This window comes from Protopterus annectens, chromosome 16.part0 (genome assembly GCF_019279795.1).
Source record: "Protopterus annectens isolate FY-2018-M chromosome 16.part0, PAN1.0, whole genome shotgun sequence".
Classification (NCBI taxonomy): Eukaryota; Metazoa; Chordata; order Ceratodontiformes; family Protopteridae; genus Protopterus; species Protopterus annectens.
Window position 1 is genome coordinate 72,309,799 of NC_056750.1, and position 17,732 is coordinate 72,327,530.

General features: G+C 42.6%; 1 protein-coding gene across 1 annotated transcript in view; it reads right to left on the reverse strand.

The window, feature by feature from the left end:
• Window positions 1-2,030: 2,030 nt before the first annotated feature.
• The window catches only part of LOC122790515 (extensin-1-like), a 25,998-nt gene continuing 10,296 nt past the window's right edge, over window positions 2,031-17,732 (reverse strand). Inside the window, exon 2 of the mRNA XM_044058065.1 lies at window positions 2,031-2,729. Within this exon, the coding sequence (XP_043914000.1) occupies window positions 2,031-2,729 (699 nt within the window). The remainder of the gene's footprint in view (window positions 2,730-17,732) is intronic.

Consider the following 17,732-nt stretch of genomic DNA (forward strand, 5'->3'; position numbering starts at 1 on the left):
CTAACATCTGCCTTGAATGATGTACCAGTAATCTGTTAACACAGATGGAACGCTATGGTAAGACATAACTTCTTTGTTCTAACATCTCCCTTGAATGATGTACCAGTAATCTGTTAACACAGATGGAACGCTATGGTAAGACATAACTTCTTTGTTCTAACATCTCCCTTGAATGATGTACCAGTAATCTGTTAACACAGATGGAACGCTATGGTAAGACATAACTTCTTTGTTCTAACATATGCCTTGAATGATGTACCAGTAATCTGTTAACACAGATGGAACGCTATGGTAAGACATAACTTCTTTGTTCTAACATCTGCCTTGAATGATGTACCAGTAATCTGTTAACACAGATGGAATGCTATGGTAAGACATAACTTCTTTGTTCTAACATCTCCCTTGAGTGATGTACCAGGTAAGACATAACTTCTTGTTCTAACATCTCCCAGCGAATGATGTACCAGTAATAATAACTGTTAACACAGATGGAACGCCATGGGTAAGACATAACTTCTTTGTTCTAACACATCCCTTGAATGATGTACCAGTAATCTGTTAACACAGATGGAATGCTATGGTAAGACATAACTTCTTTGTTCTAACATCTCCCTTGAATGATGTACCAGTAATCTGTTAACACAGATGGAACGCTATGTAAGACATAAACTCTTTGTTCTAACATCTCCCTTGAATGATGTACCAGTAATCTGTTAACACAGATGGAACGCTATGGTAAGACATAACTTCTTTGTTCTAACATCTATGATGTACCAGTAATCTGTTAACACAGATGGAACGCCATGGTAAGACATAAAAACTCTTTGGTAATCTGTTAACACCATGGAACGCTATGGTAAGACATAACTTCTTTGTTCTAACATCTCCTTGAATGATGTACCAGTAATCTGTTAACACAGATGGAACGCTATGGTAAGACCAAGCAGCTTATGGTAAGACATAACTTCTTTGTTCTAACATCTCCCTTGAATGATGTACCAGTAATCTGTTAACACAGATGGAATGCTATGGTAAGACATAACTTCTTTGTTCTAACATCTCCCTTGAATGATGTACCAGTAATCTGTTAACACAGATGGAATGCTATGGTAAGACATAACTTCTTGTTCTAACATCTCCCTTGAATGATGTACCAGTAATCTGTTAACACAGATGGAACGCTATGGTAAGACATAACTTCTTTGTTCTAACATCTCCCTTGAATGATGTACCAGTAATCTGTTAACACAGATGGAATGCTATGGTAAGACATAACTTCTTTGTTCTAACATCTCCCTTGAATGATGTACCAGTAATCTGTTAACACAGATGGAACGCTATGGTAAGACATAACTTCTTTGTTCTAACATCTCCCTTGAATGATGTACCAGTAATCTGTTAACACAGATGGAACGCTATGGTAAGACATAACTTCTTTGTTCTAACATCTCCCTTGAATGATGTACCAGTAATCTGTTAACACAGATGGAACGCTATGGTAAGACATAACTTCTTTGTTCTAACATCTCCCTTGAATGATGTACCAGTAATCTGTTGCAGTAGGACTGCATGAATATTCCATGCATGAGGCGATGAATTACAAATGAAGACATGATAGTGGAATAGGTGTCTGTTGTCTCATGTGGATGTAGTTTCTGTCCAAATAGCACATCATAGTTACCTGTATAATGTACCATTTTCATAGGTACAATGACATGTCATAATAATCCACTAGAATACTGGGTAGGTTACGGACTTACCTTGCAAATTCAGCAGTTGACACTGTAGTTCAGGGCTGACTCTGTCTGATGCAAGCAGTACACAGCCAATACATGGACATGTATAGGATGTGTGAGTTGCCTGGCATCAATTTTAATATATGTATGTGAGTAGGAGTAAGGTATCAGTCCCTAGGTCGTCCGTGAATGTGCTATGCGTTGTCTCTCAGCCAAAGCCAGGGTGTACACAGTATGCCTATGTCTGGCTACAGGGGCATCAACAGGGGGTTCCTTCTCCAAGTCCTCCTGTGACTATGGCTCTGGTGAGCTAGGCACTGGTGGGTGGCTGTGCTGTGACTGTGGCTCTGGTGAGCTAGGCACTGGTGGGTGGCTGTGCTGTGACTGTGGCTCTGGTGAGCTAGGCACTGGTGGGTGGCTGTGCTGTGACTGTGGCTCTGGTGAGCTAGGCACTGGTGGGTGGCTGTGCTGTGACTGTGGCTCTGGTGAGCTAGGCACTGGTGGGTGGCTGTGCTGTGACTGTGGCTCTGGTGAGCTAGGCACTGGTGGGTGGCTGTGCTGTGACTGTGGGTCTGGTGAGCTAGACACTGGTGGGTGGCTGTGCTGTGACTGTGGCTCTGGTGAGCTAGGCACTGGTGGGTGGCTGTGCTGTGACTGTGGCTCTGGTGAGCTAGGCACTGGTGGGTGGCTGTGCTGTGACTGTGGCTCTGGTGAGCTAGGCACTGGTGGGTGGCTGTGCTGTGACTGTGGCTCTGGTGAGCTAGGCACTGGTGGGTGGCTGTGCTGTGACTGTGGCTCTGGTGAGCTAGGCACTGGTGGGTGGCTGTGCTGTGACTGTGGCTCTGGTGAGCTAGGCACTGGTGGGTGGCTGTGCTGTGACTGTGGCTCTGGTGAGCTAGGCACTGGTGGGTGGCTGTGCTGTGACTGTGGCTCTGGTGAGCTAGGCACTGGTGAGTGGCTGTGTATTTCTTCTCTTTGCTGATGCTGCTGCAGCTGTTTTTGCAGGATCAGATTGCGTAGCATTGCACATACTGTGAATATGTGTGTACATGTATCCTGCTGCAGCTGTTTCTGCAGGATCAGATTGCGTAGCATTGCACATACTGTGAATATGTGTGTACATGTATCCTGCTGCAGCTGTTTCTGCAGGATCAGATTGCGTAGCATTGCACATACTGTGAATATGTGTGTACATGTATCCTGCTGCAGCTGTTTCTGCAGGATCAGATTGCGTAGCATTGCACATACTGTGAATATGTGTGTACATGTATCCTGCTGCAGCTGTTTCTGCAGGATCAGATTGCGTAGCATTGCACATACTGTGAATATGTGTGTACATGTATCCTGCTGCAGCTGTTTCTGCAGGATCAGATTGCGTAACGTGCACATACTGTGAATATGTGTGTACATGTATCCTGCTGCAGCTGTTTCTGCAGGATCAGAGTACATGTATCCTGCTGCAGCTGTTTCTGCATCTACATGTATCCTGCTGCAGCTGTTTTGCAGGATCGCGTTGCACATAACATACTGTGAATATGTGTATTACGTATCCCGCTGCAGCTGTTTATGTATCCTGCTGCAGCTGTTTTTGCAGGATCAGATTGCGTAGCATTGCACATACTGTGAATCTGTATGTACATGTATCCTGCTGCAGCTGTTTTTGCAGGATCAGATTGCGTAGCATTGCACATACTGTGAATATGTGTGTACATGTATCCTGCTGCAGCTGTTTCTGCAGGATCAGATTGCGTAGCATTGCACATACTGTGAATATGTATGTACATGTATCCTGCTGCAGCTGTTTCTGCAGGATCAGATTGCGTAGCATTGCACATACTGTGAATATGTGTGTACATGTATCCTGCTGCAGCTGTTTCTGCAGGATCAGATTGCGTAGCATAGCACATACTGAGAATATCTGTGTACCTGTACATGGAGTATGCTGCAATATATCGACGCACAGGAACTGTGATTTCAGAAGCCCAAACACCGACTCTATGATGTTCCTAGTTTATGTGTGTGCCTCATTATGGTGTTCTTCCACTGCGGTGTGTGTGCATTTCTGATGGGTGTCATCATCCATGGTTCCAGGAGATAGCCAGCATCCCTCAGTAAATGGCCCTGTGGGATGCCCCCCCCCAAGCAAACATTTGGTAGATCTGTGATGTGTGCTAGATATGGGAGTTATGATAACTTCTAGGGATGCCAGCACACAGATTCATGATAATCCCCTGGGCATTGCACACGACTTAGCAGTTGATGGAGTGGTACCCCATGCAGTTAATGTAGATTCTGCCCTGCTCACCAGGTGGTGCCTTGATGTGTACATGAGTGCAGTCTGTGGCACCCAGTACTTCAGGGTAGTGTGCTACACGGTAGAACTGTTGCATATTGCTGGCCCTTACCTCAGGGGAAAGGGGAAAGATATGTGTTCATTGGCATATGGGAGCATAGCATCCAGAAACTGGTGGAGTATCCTTGATACAGATGCCTGTGAGACCCCTATCATGTCCCCATTTGGATTTTGAAAAGTACCTGTAGCTAGTATCCTAAGGGCTACGACACATACCTTAGTTTCCACTGGGATGGGTTCCCCTCTGTTTGCTTGGCTCTGAGTTGAGGGTGGCAGAGCTCCCTGAGTTCTTGTAATATGTCCCTTCCCACCTTGTGGCAGTCTACAATCTCCAGCTCATGTAGCCCTTGGAAGGTTACCCTGGGCCTGAACACTCTACTCTTTCTTGATCTAGGCCTATTGTCAGCAGCACCAGCACCACTGACTTCAGCATCTAGCACATACAAATGTAAAATAGCTGCAGCAGCCCCTAGCATTATCTCAGTTAAAATTTCCAAGTCTGTACTCCAATGGCTTAGAGTATTGAGGGAAAATCAGAATGTGGGGTGTATGCATACTTTATACAGTTCTGGAGTAGGTCCACCACATGGGATTGGTTAATTATGATGCAGTTCACCTGCTTAGGATATAATTGACATGATTTAAAGGCCCTTTAGTGCGCAATTCTGCATTGTGCGCAAAGTCATGCAGCATAGCTATGCAAAACTGTATATTAATTGAATACATCCATTTTCCATTTATAGCTGTGTAGCGCATGACTGGGACATGGGTTGTCTGATCGTGTGAACAAGCTAAGGTACGCCCAAACCATTTGCTGCAAGAGGAGCACTGCGCAAACGTGCAGTAACGACAAAAACCTCCTAAGAGTGACATGACACACCCCTTGATGTCATCCACATCCACTGGGAATATAAACACTGTGAAGGAGCCTACACGAAGTGGATATCCATACATGGTTGCTCCTTTTAGCTATTCAACACATCCACGGTATTTACCTCTCATTTGCATAATATTCATGCTGACAGCCTAGAAACTACACTGTTCATAGCCGTGTAACCTAGTTAACAGCACAAAAGCATGACTGTGCAAATCAGACGCAAGGTTTTACAGTACTATTGTCTAGAGTACTTAATACTGTTCTTTTACATATTTATTTTTATTTTTATGTTAAACATGTTTGCGCAATGTGGCACATAGCTCAAACATGCGGCAATTTAAAAAAAAATTAAATATCACTTTGACATAATTTCTGCTATTTTCAGGCATCCACAATGTATGATTTGAACATTTCTGTATGGGATCTAACCTTTTCATTGGAATTATTTGTGGACCTTTACATCCCCTTCTTTCCATGTATGTGGAAAATTTCCGCGTACACTACTAACACGGACAGAGTATACACGGGTGCATTACGGGTTGTTGGATCACTCCACCTGCTTAATTTGCATAAAATTCAGCTACTTCTACCAAAATTTGCATTGCACAAAAGGTTCCGTATTTGCGCATGTGTGCATGTGATTGCACTCCGGTACATGGAGCTTATTGCATTTAAAATTGTTTGCACCATGATGCGTACATGGGGAAAAAACTTTGTGTACGTTTTATTGAATTTTCCTGATGGCCCCTGCCTTCTCAAAACCATTCTTAATATATACTGCTGCCTCTAAGGTAGGCATAGACACTGTTACCACAGGTTAAAAATGTGATACAGCACCCTATCTGCTACTTTAGCATGAAGCTGTTTAATGCTGAGAGTCTACACCCGGCTATTGAAAGGTAATGTTATCCATTAAATGGGCCTTCATTCCCTTTAAATTCTCCCAGCTGAGCAGTGGGTCCATGCTTGTAACAGATCATGCCCCACATTAATGGTAGTACCATCAAAAGGATGCCAACTTTAAGTTATCTTTGTGGACACTGACCCTATAGCCATTTTATTTAAAGCTGATGCATCAACCAGTCCATAGCTACCTCAAAGCAGGTAGGCTTTTGTGGACCAACAGCCCACCTACTGAGGTTGGAACCAATGCTTCCACACTGGGCACCAGCAGAATCCTGGTGGCAAATCTCTTTAAAGATACTAACCCAGAAACAGGCTAGCAGATTAGAATTAAAAACTGACTCCTGCAGATAGGACTATTTAAAGCCCAGTGTCCTGACAGTAAGCAGGTTTGTGACCTTTGGGTATGACGCTTAGAGGGAGTTACCTATACAAGAAGGAAGAGGGACGGTACATCAGAGAGCACCTGTGCAGGAAAGGAGTTGAAGCCTTTAGTGGAGAATCCATGTTGATTTGTGTGTGTGTGTGTGTGTGTGTGTGTGTGTGTGTGTGTGTGTGTGTGTGTGTGTGTGTGTGTGTAAGTACCAAGTGAAGATATTTTAATTCATCCCTGTCTATGAAGAAAGCTGATCTGTTTTTGTGGTCTCTGAAAGTATTGTTTCAATAGCCAGCTTTTGAGTGCATTGGCAGCATGAAGTTTTAAGTAAATAAACTCATTTTCTGGGACCAGTCTAATCTATAAAAAACTTGAAAAATATGGAAGTTTGCTAGAGAAAGAATTTTGACACTAAGACTGGATAAATATTTCAACAGATTTAGTGTTGTACAAATATGCTGTTTTATGTGGTCTGTGTCCGAGTCTCTTCTGTAATGGTAGTCTTATGGAAAGGGGTTTTCTAAAGTCTGGAACAGGGTTGGGCTTAGCATGCATTAATAAGATGGTGCATGTAGGGGGGATCCCTCCTGCAGAGCCTTACTAATGCATGCTAAGCCCTAAACCTAACCCTGCCCCTGTCTCTAACACCAATCCTATACCTAACATTAGAAAAAAAATCTTTTAGTAACACTACTACTTTTCAGACAAAGAGTGTCTCAATTAATGATAGGGTTTTGGTTAACTAGCTGCAAAAGGAAACTGTTTTCATTTGTATGATCAGCTTTTGTTTCAGTGTTTTAGATTTTTCAGTAAGTGTATATTCAAAATGTCAGTCTCAATCACGAGTTTTAATGCTTGAGCATTTCAGTAAATCAACATATACTGGTGATGAGACAGATCACTGTCTCTCAAATGTGCAGTACCAAGCCCCCCACAAATATAACCCACAGCAAAGTCAGCAAAATATATAAATGCTCAATTTCTCATGGCTCACATATTTAATGAATATTCATTAGCAATACAGACAAGCAGCTGGTGAATATTCATTCTACCATTCATTGAACTAAGCCAATTGTAAATGCAGCAATGATGCTGTAATTACCCGTGAACTGCCAATATAAATATTAGTTGACTGTTTAAAAAATAACAAAATAAACAATTGTACCATGTGAAATGCCTCTCTGATATAAATAAAATTTATCAACATAAATGCATGCTGCTGGTGTTGAACACTATCACCTCTGAGTCACCTGCAGTCAGAACCTGAAATAAAATATCTGTTGACATTTAAATTAAATCAAAGAAGCCATTAATACGAGACATAGCCACATTTAACACATGTAACATTTAGGTTAAAGGTGCCGAACCTCTGTACTAATAAGGAAGTAACAAAACGGATCTACCTGATAACACCAACAAGCGAAAACACCGACAACGAGATCACCGACACCACAAAACTGAAAGTTCAAAAACACGAAAGTCCACATGCCCGACAAACCACAATCTCGACAGTCAACAAAACAAAATAAATTCCTTTTCCAAAAAACACACACACAACACAAGCACACCAAAAACCTTACAAACCTACACTAAACCTTACATATACAACTATCTATGCACTAACCTTAACCCAAACCCTAACCCTAAGGTCCGTCACTATCGCACACTTACCTTACCCGCAACCTAACCCTAAAGTCCGTTACTATCGCACACTTACCTTACCCGCACCCTAACCCTAAAGTCCATCACTACTGCACACTTATCTTGCCCACACCCTAACCCTAAAGTCCGTCACTATCGCACACTTACCTTACCCTAACCCTAAAGTCCGTCACTATCACACACTTACCTTACCCGCACCCTAACCCTAAAGTCCGTTACTATCGCACACTTATCTTACCCGCACCCTAACCCTAAAGTCCATCACTATTGCACACTTACCTTACCCACACCCTAACCCTAAAGTCCGTCACTATCGCACACTTACCTTACCCTAACCCTAAAGTCCGTCACTATCGCACACTTACCTTACCTGCACCCTAACCCTAAAGTCCGTCACTATCGCACACTTACCTTACCTTACCTGCATACTAACCCTAAAGTCTGTCACTATCGCACACTTACCTTACCCGCACCCTAACCCTAATGTCCGTCACTAACGCACACTTACCTTACCCGCACCCTAACCCTAAAGTCCGTCACTATTGCATACTTAGACAGTCGCGCTTGTTTCACATGTTGGTGTTTTCAGCGTCGGGATTTCGAACTGTCGATTATTTATGTTGTCGGTCTTCCGGTGTCAGTGTTCTCGTTGTCTGGGTTTAGAGCTTTTGTTGTTCTCAGGTAGATCCAACAAAACATACTAACATTACTAAAACACAAAAATCAAAGAATGTACAATCAAATAACACATTTCTAAACAGAATTCTTAAAGCAATAAAATAACTAAAATGTCAAAAAGTGTACATTTCCAAAGGAATAAAGCATATTATCTTTATTGTATCAGGCCGTTGGTGCAGAGGGTTACTGCTGAGAGCAGTAGTTCCTGTGGTACAGGGTATGATTCCCTCAGTCCTCCTTGGCCTACTGTGTGACCCTGAACAAGCTGCTTAATCAGACAGTGCTCCTGGAATGCCCTGGAAAAGGGACTGTAGACTTATGTGGTTAGCAAATGGTTATTGTTGTAATAAACTGTTTCCTTGTTACTGTCCCCTGAGTCCTCCATAAAGATGAATTCCAGGCACAGAACTCTCAGCCACTTGAAATTCACAAATATGACTTAGGATGTTGGTAAACAAGGTGCCAAACTCTGAGCCAAACTTTAATCTCCTCTTGAAACACTGTTTCCTAATGCTTCACCACATTACCTGTAATGAGTTTACATGAGTTCCTCTGGCAGGGTTTACAAACATTTAGCCATAATTCACAGTTAAGTTTTTGTAGTTCATGTTTTGTGTCTCATTTTGACCTTATGTATGCTGCCCACTGGTCTAAGAATCCAGGGTAGATCAAGGTTTAATATGCACAATGAATATTTGGACCAGTGTAGCTGTATCTCCTTTAGTTTTGGTTTCACAATCATAAATGCCAAACACCCAGCAGAGTCAATGCATAGGATCATAGGAGGTTACTAGGCTAATGACCTTAAGGCCCTTACAAGCCTTGCCAAATTTTACCCTTATTTCCATGATCAGCACCTATCACCCCTGTCCAAGAGGGACATAGGTTGAACCCCTGGGGTGAATTTATGGTTACCCATTCAGTTGCCCAGATTGCATTTGAAGAGGGCCAATGAGGTGCTCTGTTTGATATGAAGCAGGAGTCTGTTCCAAAAGTGTGATAATCTCTGGGAGACAAATCTATCCCTCCAGCAGGTTCTGGTAATGTCGCACACCAGGTTTAGGCTATTAGAGCAAGTAACCCATGTACCAAATGACTTACAGATATGCAGTATTTCCAGTAAAGCAGGGTCAGAGATTTTCTTATATGCAAGGCAGAGATCACCTCTCAGTAGTCTGTATGAAACAGAATAAAGTGGCAGTGATTTCTGGCAATCCACATAGGACAGATACTGAAGACCTTGAATTTCCCTTGTGAGGAACCTGTGTGGTCTCTCCAATTGCTGTAGGTGCTTGGAAAGGTACATACCAAAAGGGGTTTTGTAGTCAATAATTGACATGATGAGGAAAGAGTACAGGGAGGTTATAACTTCTTTTTTTCTGGAGGCAATGCCCTTACTTATGAGATGAGCAATATAGAATGCCCTTCTTACCACTGTGGGGACATGGTGATCAAAGGTAAGGTTGCTCTCAACCTGTGTGGCCAGGTCTGTCACCACTGAGTGTATACTTAGAGTGTTGTTATTGTTGTGGTAATTAGCAGAAACATCACTCTTACTGAGAGGGATAATACATTTTCTTGCATTGAGTTTAAGGCCATGACTTTGGCACCAGTCATTTGTCTGCGTAAGCCCCTCTTGTAGGATGTTGACATCGTTTGGAGTTTCTATGACCACTCCCAGTTTGTAGTCATCAGCAAACTTTGTCAGCTACAGACCTTAGTTTTAGCTTGCACTTTGGAGAAATAGATTCTAAACAGTAGAGGTCCCAGGACTGATACCTGTGGAATGCCACTGGTTACGGTTCTGCTTTTGGAGGTGGATTCTCCTATTTTGACTATATGGGTTCTATCAGTGAGCCAGTTAGTGACCCATCTAATGATATACAGGTTGATACCTAGCTGGGTGAGTTTGTCAATTATGCCTGAGTGGGGTTAGTGTCAAAATCCTTGGCTAAGCTAATCTTTGGTAGGCTGTATACACAAATTTCCCTCATCAAGGCCTTTGGTGAGTGTCTTGAAGAAGTCCACCAGGTTTAACAGGCATGATCTCCCGGTGACAAATCCAAATTGAGTAGGATCAAGTGTTTGGATGTTACCAATATCTTTGTTGGTAAGGTCCATGATGATCCTCTCGATGGCCTTGCAGATAAGGCTACCATATTTCCATTCCAGTTATATTTCACCTTGACAAACCCACCTTCTTTGGTCTTTCCTGTGTTTCCAGGGCTCCCAGTAACATTGGGTCCTAGCATATTTCCCAGGTATAGATGCCATGTATGAATTAATACCAGTCCAGAACTGACTTCTGTGAGTCACCAAGACACTCATGTACCAGTTACAGGGTTTTCCATGCCCATTTAAAGATAAGGTGGACTGGCAGTGGTTCACAGTTCATGACTTTACAGTTCGTGGCACAGCATTTTCAAGCTGTAGGTGCTCTATGGTATCTTAGAGCTGAGCATTTTTTTCTCCTCAGCAATGTTCCTGCATTATAGCAGGAAGTCAATCACAGCTAGACTTTCAGTCACTGAAGTGGTGTACTAATTTTACTCAGCCAGTCTGAGTTATGTCAAACCTACATCATTGTACTTTGATTTAGGCATGTTTTTCTTACCAAGGATATTACTTACAGGAAGGGAGATATGTATTACTAACATGAATTAGCCAATGTAATTAATTAATACTAATTTATTTTTTTATCCTTTTTTGACAGGTTTAGCCACACTAGGCTTTTGATCTCTTTTCAGAGGAGACAAGAGGTGGTATTTATACTACTGGGGAAAATTTTACCAGGGCATCAGGGGAACTTTCCCTACGTTGGGTGGGAAGATGGCAGAATGGTTAAGGTGTTTACCTTGCAAACCCAAGGTGCAGGGTTTGATTCTTACATGGGGTAATTGGCTAGGCTTAAAATGGCCCACAAGGGCAATTAGCCTAGTACTAACCCAAAGGCTTTACCAGAAAGGCTCATCCAGACTCTGCTACACTTTGCTGTGAAGGAAAGGTTAGTTTGCTTTTATTTTTTTGTATTACTGTATTGCCTTTCTATATTTTGACTACTGTAGTTTGTTTTCTTTACCTTGTGTTTTGCTTGCATTCTGTTTTAACAGCATATTAAAACTTCAAAAGAGACCACAGCTCTCTCTGTTCTGAGTCAGGCAGATTTTTTTCCGCCCTCCCAACCATTTAAGTTGTCTTGTTAAATACCACTGTCTTTCTAGTTGCCCGCCTCTTATGTTAATCTGACCATATATCTCATTTCTCTCTACTTTCACTGGCTTATGTGAGTAATCACAAAATCATCATTTTTGAAATCCCACCCCTTCAATTATTTAAATTTATTGGCCATCCTACAGTATTTCATAGTACCGAAATACAAAAGTGACCACCCCTTTCAATCCATCTTGCTGTTTTAAAAATAGTAACTCTCCACTAAATCTTAACTTTTTAAACAGGTAAAACTCAAGTTACCTACTTTCACATCTAACTTCTCTAGTGCACACTGCAGAGTGCATTCTTTTCAATCTTACCTTTAAGCATCCCTGTGACTAGCACTTTCTCTAATACCTGCTGGAAAGCACTAGGAAGCCTTAAACTCATACAAACACTGAACTCTCCTTATTAACAAGGAGAAATTAATAGTAGGCACTAAACAGCCTATAATTGCAAAGTACCTTGCAAAGGAAACAGCTCCTATACTTTACAAAGAAAAAAAAGCCCCAAACCAGGCATGTCCAAGGGTCAGCTTCGGTGATTTCTCCTGTCCACCTGGTGAATCTGGGCATACTGGGGCAATGCAGCAATTGCCTCATGTACACAGACAACCCTCTCCTCCTACCACCCAACACTACAACCTGTGAGAGATGCACTTACATAGCCAAAATGGAAGCAAAGCTCTCTCCACCCAAGATTGTGCTAAACAGTCAAGAGGAGAAGGTTAACACCCACACTACACCTCAAGCAACACATAGCCCTTCTAAACCCGCATCACCAACACCCACATATAGCAACACTAAATCCACATATGCAGAGGCACTTAACTGTAACCTGCCCAAGCAACAAAGACCTCTGAAGCTGAAACGCAAACAAACACCAATCACAACCAATGTGTCACATAGTTCACAACACCAGTGTGCCACCCAGCAACAGCCCCTAAGGCAAGACAATGTACCTAACACTTTAGTCATAGGTGACTCTATAGTCCGGCACACTGATGTCCCTCTCACCAGGTTGAATAAGGAGAAAATTACAGTCAGCTGCCTGTCGGGTGCCAGGATCCGCCACATAACGCATGCACTCAAGTCACTCCACAACAAGTACAAATATGACTCTGTCATTGTCCATGTTGGAGTGAATGACTTGAGACGCACCTCCCTGGACTACATGAAAAGAGACATGGAAGAGCTCTCGGATCATGTGGCCCAGGCAGGTATGACCCTAGCCCTGAGTAGCATCCTGCCTTCGCCCAGAATGATACCACAATATAAAGATAAAATGATTGACTTCAACAATTGGCTAAGCTTATGGTGTCATTCAAAGGGGATCCAGTATCTGTCTGCCTGGGATGACATGATTGACAGACCACAATGCTTTGCCAGAGATGGTCTGCACCTGTCACTCCTGGGATTCAGGTTACTGGCTAAGGCTCTTGCCACCCCTATAGTGCCTTTTTAGGCAAACTTCAAAGGACAAAACCACCACCATAACAGGTACAAGCATGCAAAATCTGAAGGTAATGCTACTCAATGCTAGAAGTCTAAACCTCAAAATGCACTCTCTTGAGGCACTCCTAAAATGGAGAACATCGATATCTGTGCAGTAACTGAGACCTGGTTCAAGGCTCCAGAGAGCACCCTGCAATACCAGGCTACAACTCTTACCACACTTTTCGCCACCAAACCAGGACCGAAACACTAAAGGTGGAGGAGTGTCAATATTCACCAAGGATATTCACACCACCAGGCTAGTTGGCCAACACAATGTGTCTGAAATTCTCCAAGTGCAACTAACACTAGGTAAGACTGCAATCCAAATTGTAGCTTGCTACAGATCCCCACCATATCCCAAGATTCTCACTACACCTTTCTAAACATACTGGAAAATATTAAGATAGAACCAAACACCCTAATACTGGGTGATTTTAACTACCCTGCCATTAACTGGAAAACTACTCATGTCCCAACACCTTTTCGCCATGGTTCTTGGAATTCATAAATTCCAATGCCCTGGATCAACTAATCCATAGTCCCACCAGGGGCTCCAATATCCTAGACCTGGTCATTACCAACATGGGAAATCAATGCTCCATACCTATGGTCACCCCTCGTTAGTCAGGTCTGACCATAAGCTAATCACCCTTAACATCCACATCCCACCCCACCCCAGTAAAGAAACCACCATAAAAACTTCTCCAAAGCCAACTTCATGCTACTCAAGTCAGAAGTGACAAACTTCATGACACCCATGCAGACGGAACTGAAACTTCAACTGCTGAATCCTACACTAAGGCACTGTACAAGCACATCCACTCATGCATGAATCGTGCCATCCCAAATAGGATCAAAATGCTCTCATCCAAAAAGGAAGCCAATCTGGTGGTCCCCTACCATAAACAAACTTTACAACAAAAGGAAGAAACTTTTGCAGAAAAGAGGAAAATCCCAGGATGCAAAACTTCCTTACTAGCCTCAGTAAGAAACTGAGATGCCTCATAAAATCCTCCGAAGCTAGTTAGGAAAATAAAATTGCCAAAGATTCCAAAGACAACCACAAAGCATTCTATAACTATGTCAAGAATCTAAATGGCAATGCTCAGATCTGCTCTGAGCTAAAACAGAATGGCATTAAATATACTGATCGAAGGATATTGCCAATATCCTGGCAGATCGATTCAGTGCCAACTTCACCCCCTCTCACCCCCTAAATGGCCCATCTCAATACCGGAAGATTGCCAAATTCCAGTAATAATGGCCACACAGGTACAAAACGCACTCTCTAAAGCCAAGAATACAGCATCCATGGGACCAGATGACATCCCAGGCTGTGTACTACATGAACTACAATATGAACTGGTACCTCACCTAAGTGTCATGTTTAATCATAGCCTCACCTCAGGTTTCGTGCCCACTGAGTGGCGCAGAGTTACAGTTATCCCAATCCACAAGGGGGGATCCACCTTGGATCCCAGAAACTACCGTCCCATCAGTCTGACAAGCCTTATCAGCAAGGCCATGGAGTGTATTATCATGGAACTTATAAACAAAGACATTGGCAAACTTCAAACACTGGACCCCACCCAGTTTGGGTTTGTGAAGGGCCGATCTTGTCTCCTGCACCTGATTGACTTCTTTGAATCAGTCTCCAGAGCCATGGACAAGGGTAAGGTGGTCCACACAGCCTATCTAGACCTTGCCAAGGCCTTTGACACCATCCCCCACTCTGGAATCATAGATAAACTTACTAAGTTGGGCATTAATCCCTATGTCACCCAATGGGTTGCTAAATGGCTTACTGATAGAACCCACACTGTAAAAGTAGCCAACTCCAAATCCAGCTCCAGACAAGTGACAAGTGGAGTACCTCAGGGTTCAGTCCTGGGGCCGCTCTTGTTTGGCATCTACTTCTCTGAAGTACAGGTCAACACTAAGGGACTCTGGCTAACAAAGTTTGCAGATGACTGCAAACTGAGAGCCATTATTGAATCCCCAAATGATGTGGATACTCTACAAAAGGGCCTTACAGAAACAGATGCTTGGTGCCAGAGCCATGGGCTCAAGCTCAATGCCAAGAAATGTATTGTTATCCCCTTTGGGAAAAAACATGTATCCATGAATTACCATATAGGTGGCAGTACACTAAACACAGAAAGTGTGATAAGAGACTTAGGGACACAGGTGGACAGTGGTCTCACCTTCGATAACCACATCGCCACAACAGTCAGGAAATCCTTCTATGTGGCACACCTCATCATGAAGGGCTTTTCATCCAGAAAAAAGGAGGTCATTGTCCTACTGTACTCATCCCTCATTAGACCCATTATACAATACAATGCCCCATTTGGTATGTACCTCTCAAGACATCTGCAACAACTGGAAAGGCCTCAGAAATACCTTACTAAAAGAATCACAGGCCTAAAGCAGATGCCCTACGCTGACCGCCTTAAAAAACTCCAGCTATACTCTGTCGCATATCGTCTACTCAGAGGCGATCTCTGCTGAACATACAAGGCCATGTCAAACCCAGAGCTGTTGGACATGCTACACTTAAAGAAATCCCAATCCCTCAGAGCTACACGCTCAGGGATCTAAACCTTGTCATCACAATAAACAAAACATGCTGGAGGGATAGGTTCCTGACCCAGAGACTCCCCAGACTCTGGAATAGATTGCCCATACATGTCAAGCAGAGTGCCTCTTTGGACCTCTTCAAGAGGAACCTTGATGATTGGATGGGAGAAAGGAAATTCACCCCAGGGATCACGTCAGTTGCCCTGCTAGACAGGGGTCCAGGAAAGTAAATAATGTGGGAAGAAATAGCCAGGGAATTGTAATGGCTAGGCTTGTATAGGCCCTAGGGCTGATAGCCTAGTACCAACCTATGAACCTATGAACTTTTGATAGTAGGGGGAAGCATTTGTGTGTGACACAATGAACTTCCTGCTCCTGTTGAGAGTTGGCCTGGAGAAACAGGGAGAAAACATGGCTGGTTCAGCTCATTCTGAAACTAGAATTAAGATTACTGAAAATGTAGTCAAAATGGTAGAATCACTGCCAGATGTTTTTTTCTGATGATGTAGGTGCAGAAAGAAACAGTGACACTGGAGGAAAAGGTGATTATGAAGGAAAGGAGATTGTAGCTGAAATAGAGAGGGATTCAGAGGAAAACTTTCAGAGGAGATTGTTTGAAGGAGAGACAGTTACCTTTGAAAAATGAATGAGTAAAACCCCCCAATGGGGAAGGGGTTGAGGGATGATTATTTGGAAGAAATGGTAAACCAAAGTGAGCCAGAAAATGGAGGAGAAATTTCATGAAGAAACATCATGGAAAAAAAAAAACAGAAAAAGTAAAAAGAGAAGACAAGACAGTACAAGAGAAGGTTCCAGAGACAAGAACTTATGTATAAACTGTTGGAGAAGGAACAAAGGAAAAATAAGAAATAAAAGAAACAAAAAAGATGTGTACAGTCTGTGTCAGCAGTAAAAAAGAAGAAGGTTTGGACAGGTATGAGGTCTGGGACTCTGTCATAGGACATGTGCGTGTCAAAGCAAAAGAGGCGAGATCATTTATTTTAATTAATAAACAGACTTTTTGTGACTTGACATTTGAGAATGGGCAGGCCATGGAAATTTTGTTGGGTACATATGAACAAAAGTAAAATATTTGTCCATGTTCAGAATATGTGGTGCAAGTTTTTTACAGACAAATACAAAAAAGAATAACGATCCAGTGTAGAACTGCAGTCGAAGCAAAAGAACTGAAAGAACATTTGTTAAGTAATGTAAAGAAGTAGTGGACACTACAAAATTATATGATGAAAGAGGACTATGGAATGGGGATAGGAATGTGGAGTAATATTTCTTTTCGGCTTTTCCCGGTTAGGGGTCGCCACAGCGGAACTCCGGTCAGCTATTGATTGGCAGTCGATTTTTATGGTGCTGAGTTGCCTGCCCGACGCCAACCTTCAGTGAAGGCACGCCCATTCACGCATGTCTTTCGGAGGCCACTTGACAGTGGGGAGGACATGCAGACTCCACACAGAAGGCACTCAAGCCGAGAATCAAACAGGAGAACCTCTTGCTGTGAGGCAACAATGCTATGGAAAATGATAATGTTATGCACGTACCTAGTATTATTAATGTTCATGTTAATAGGGGTTTTGTGAAATACAGGGTCAATCAAAGACTTGTTATTTTTGTGCAAAAATGATCATTCAATCAAAGAATGTTATAAAAAAGATTTTATTTATGTGGTAAAACAGGGCATAATGCAGAGATGTGATATAAACTGAAAAAAAATGGGGTCTATATTACACCATTCAAATGTAATATTGAATACCAAATGAGCAACATGTATTCATTGAAATGCATTTAATTGATTCGACGAATACTTTACAGGGCAAAGGTATATTTGGCCAGCTACACAGTGTGC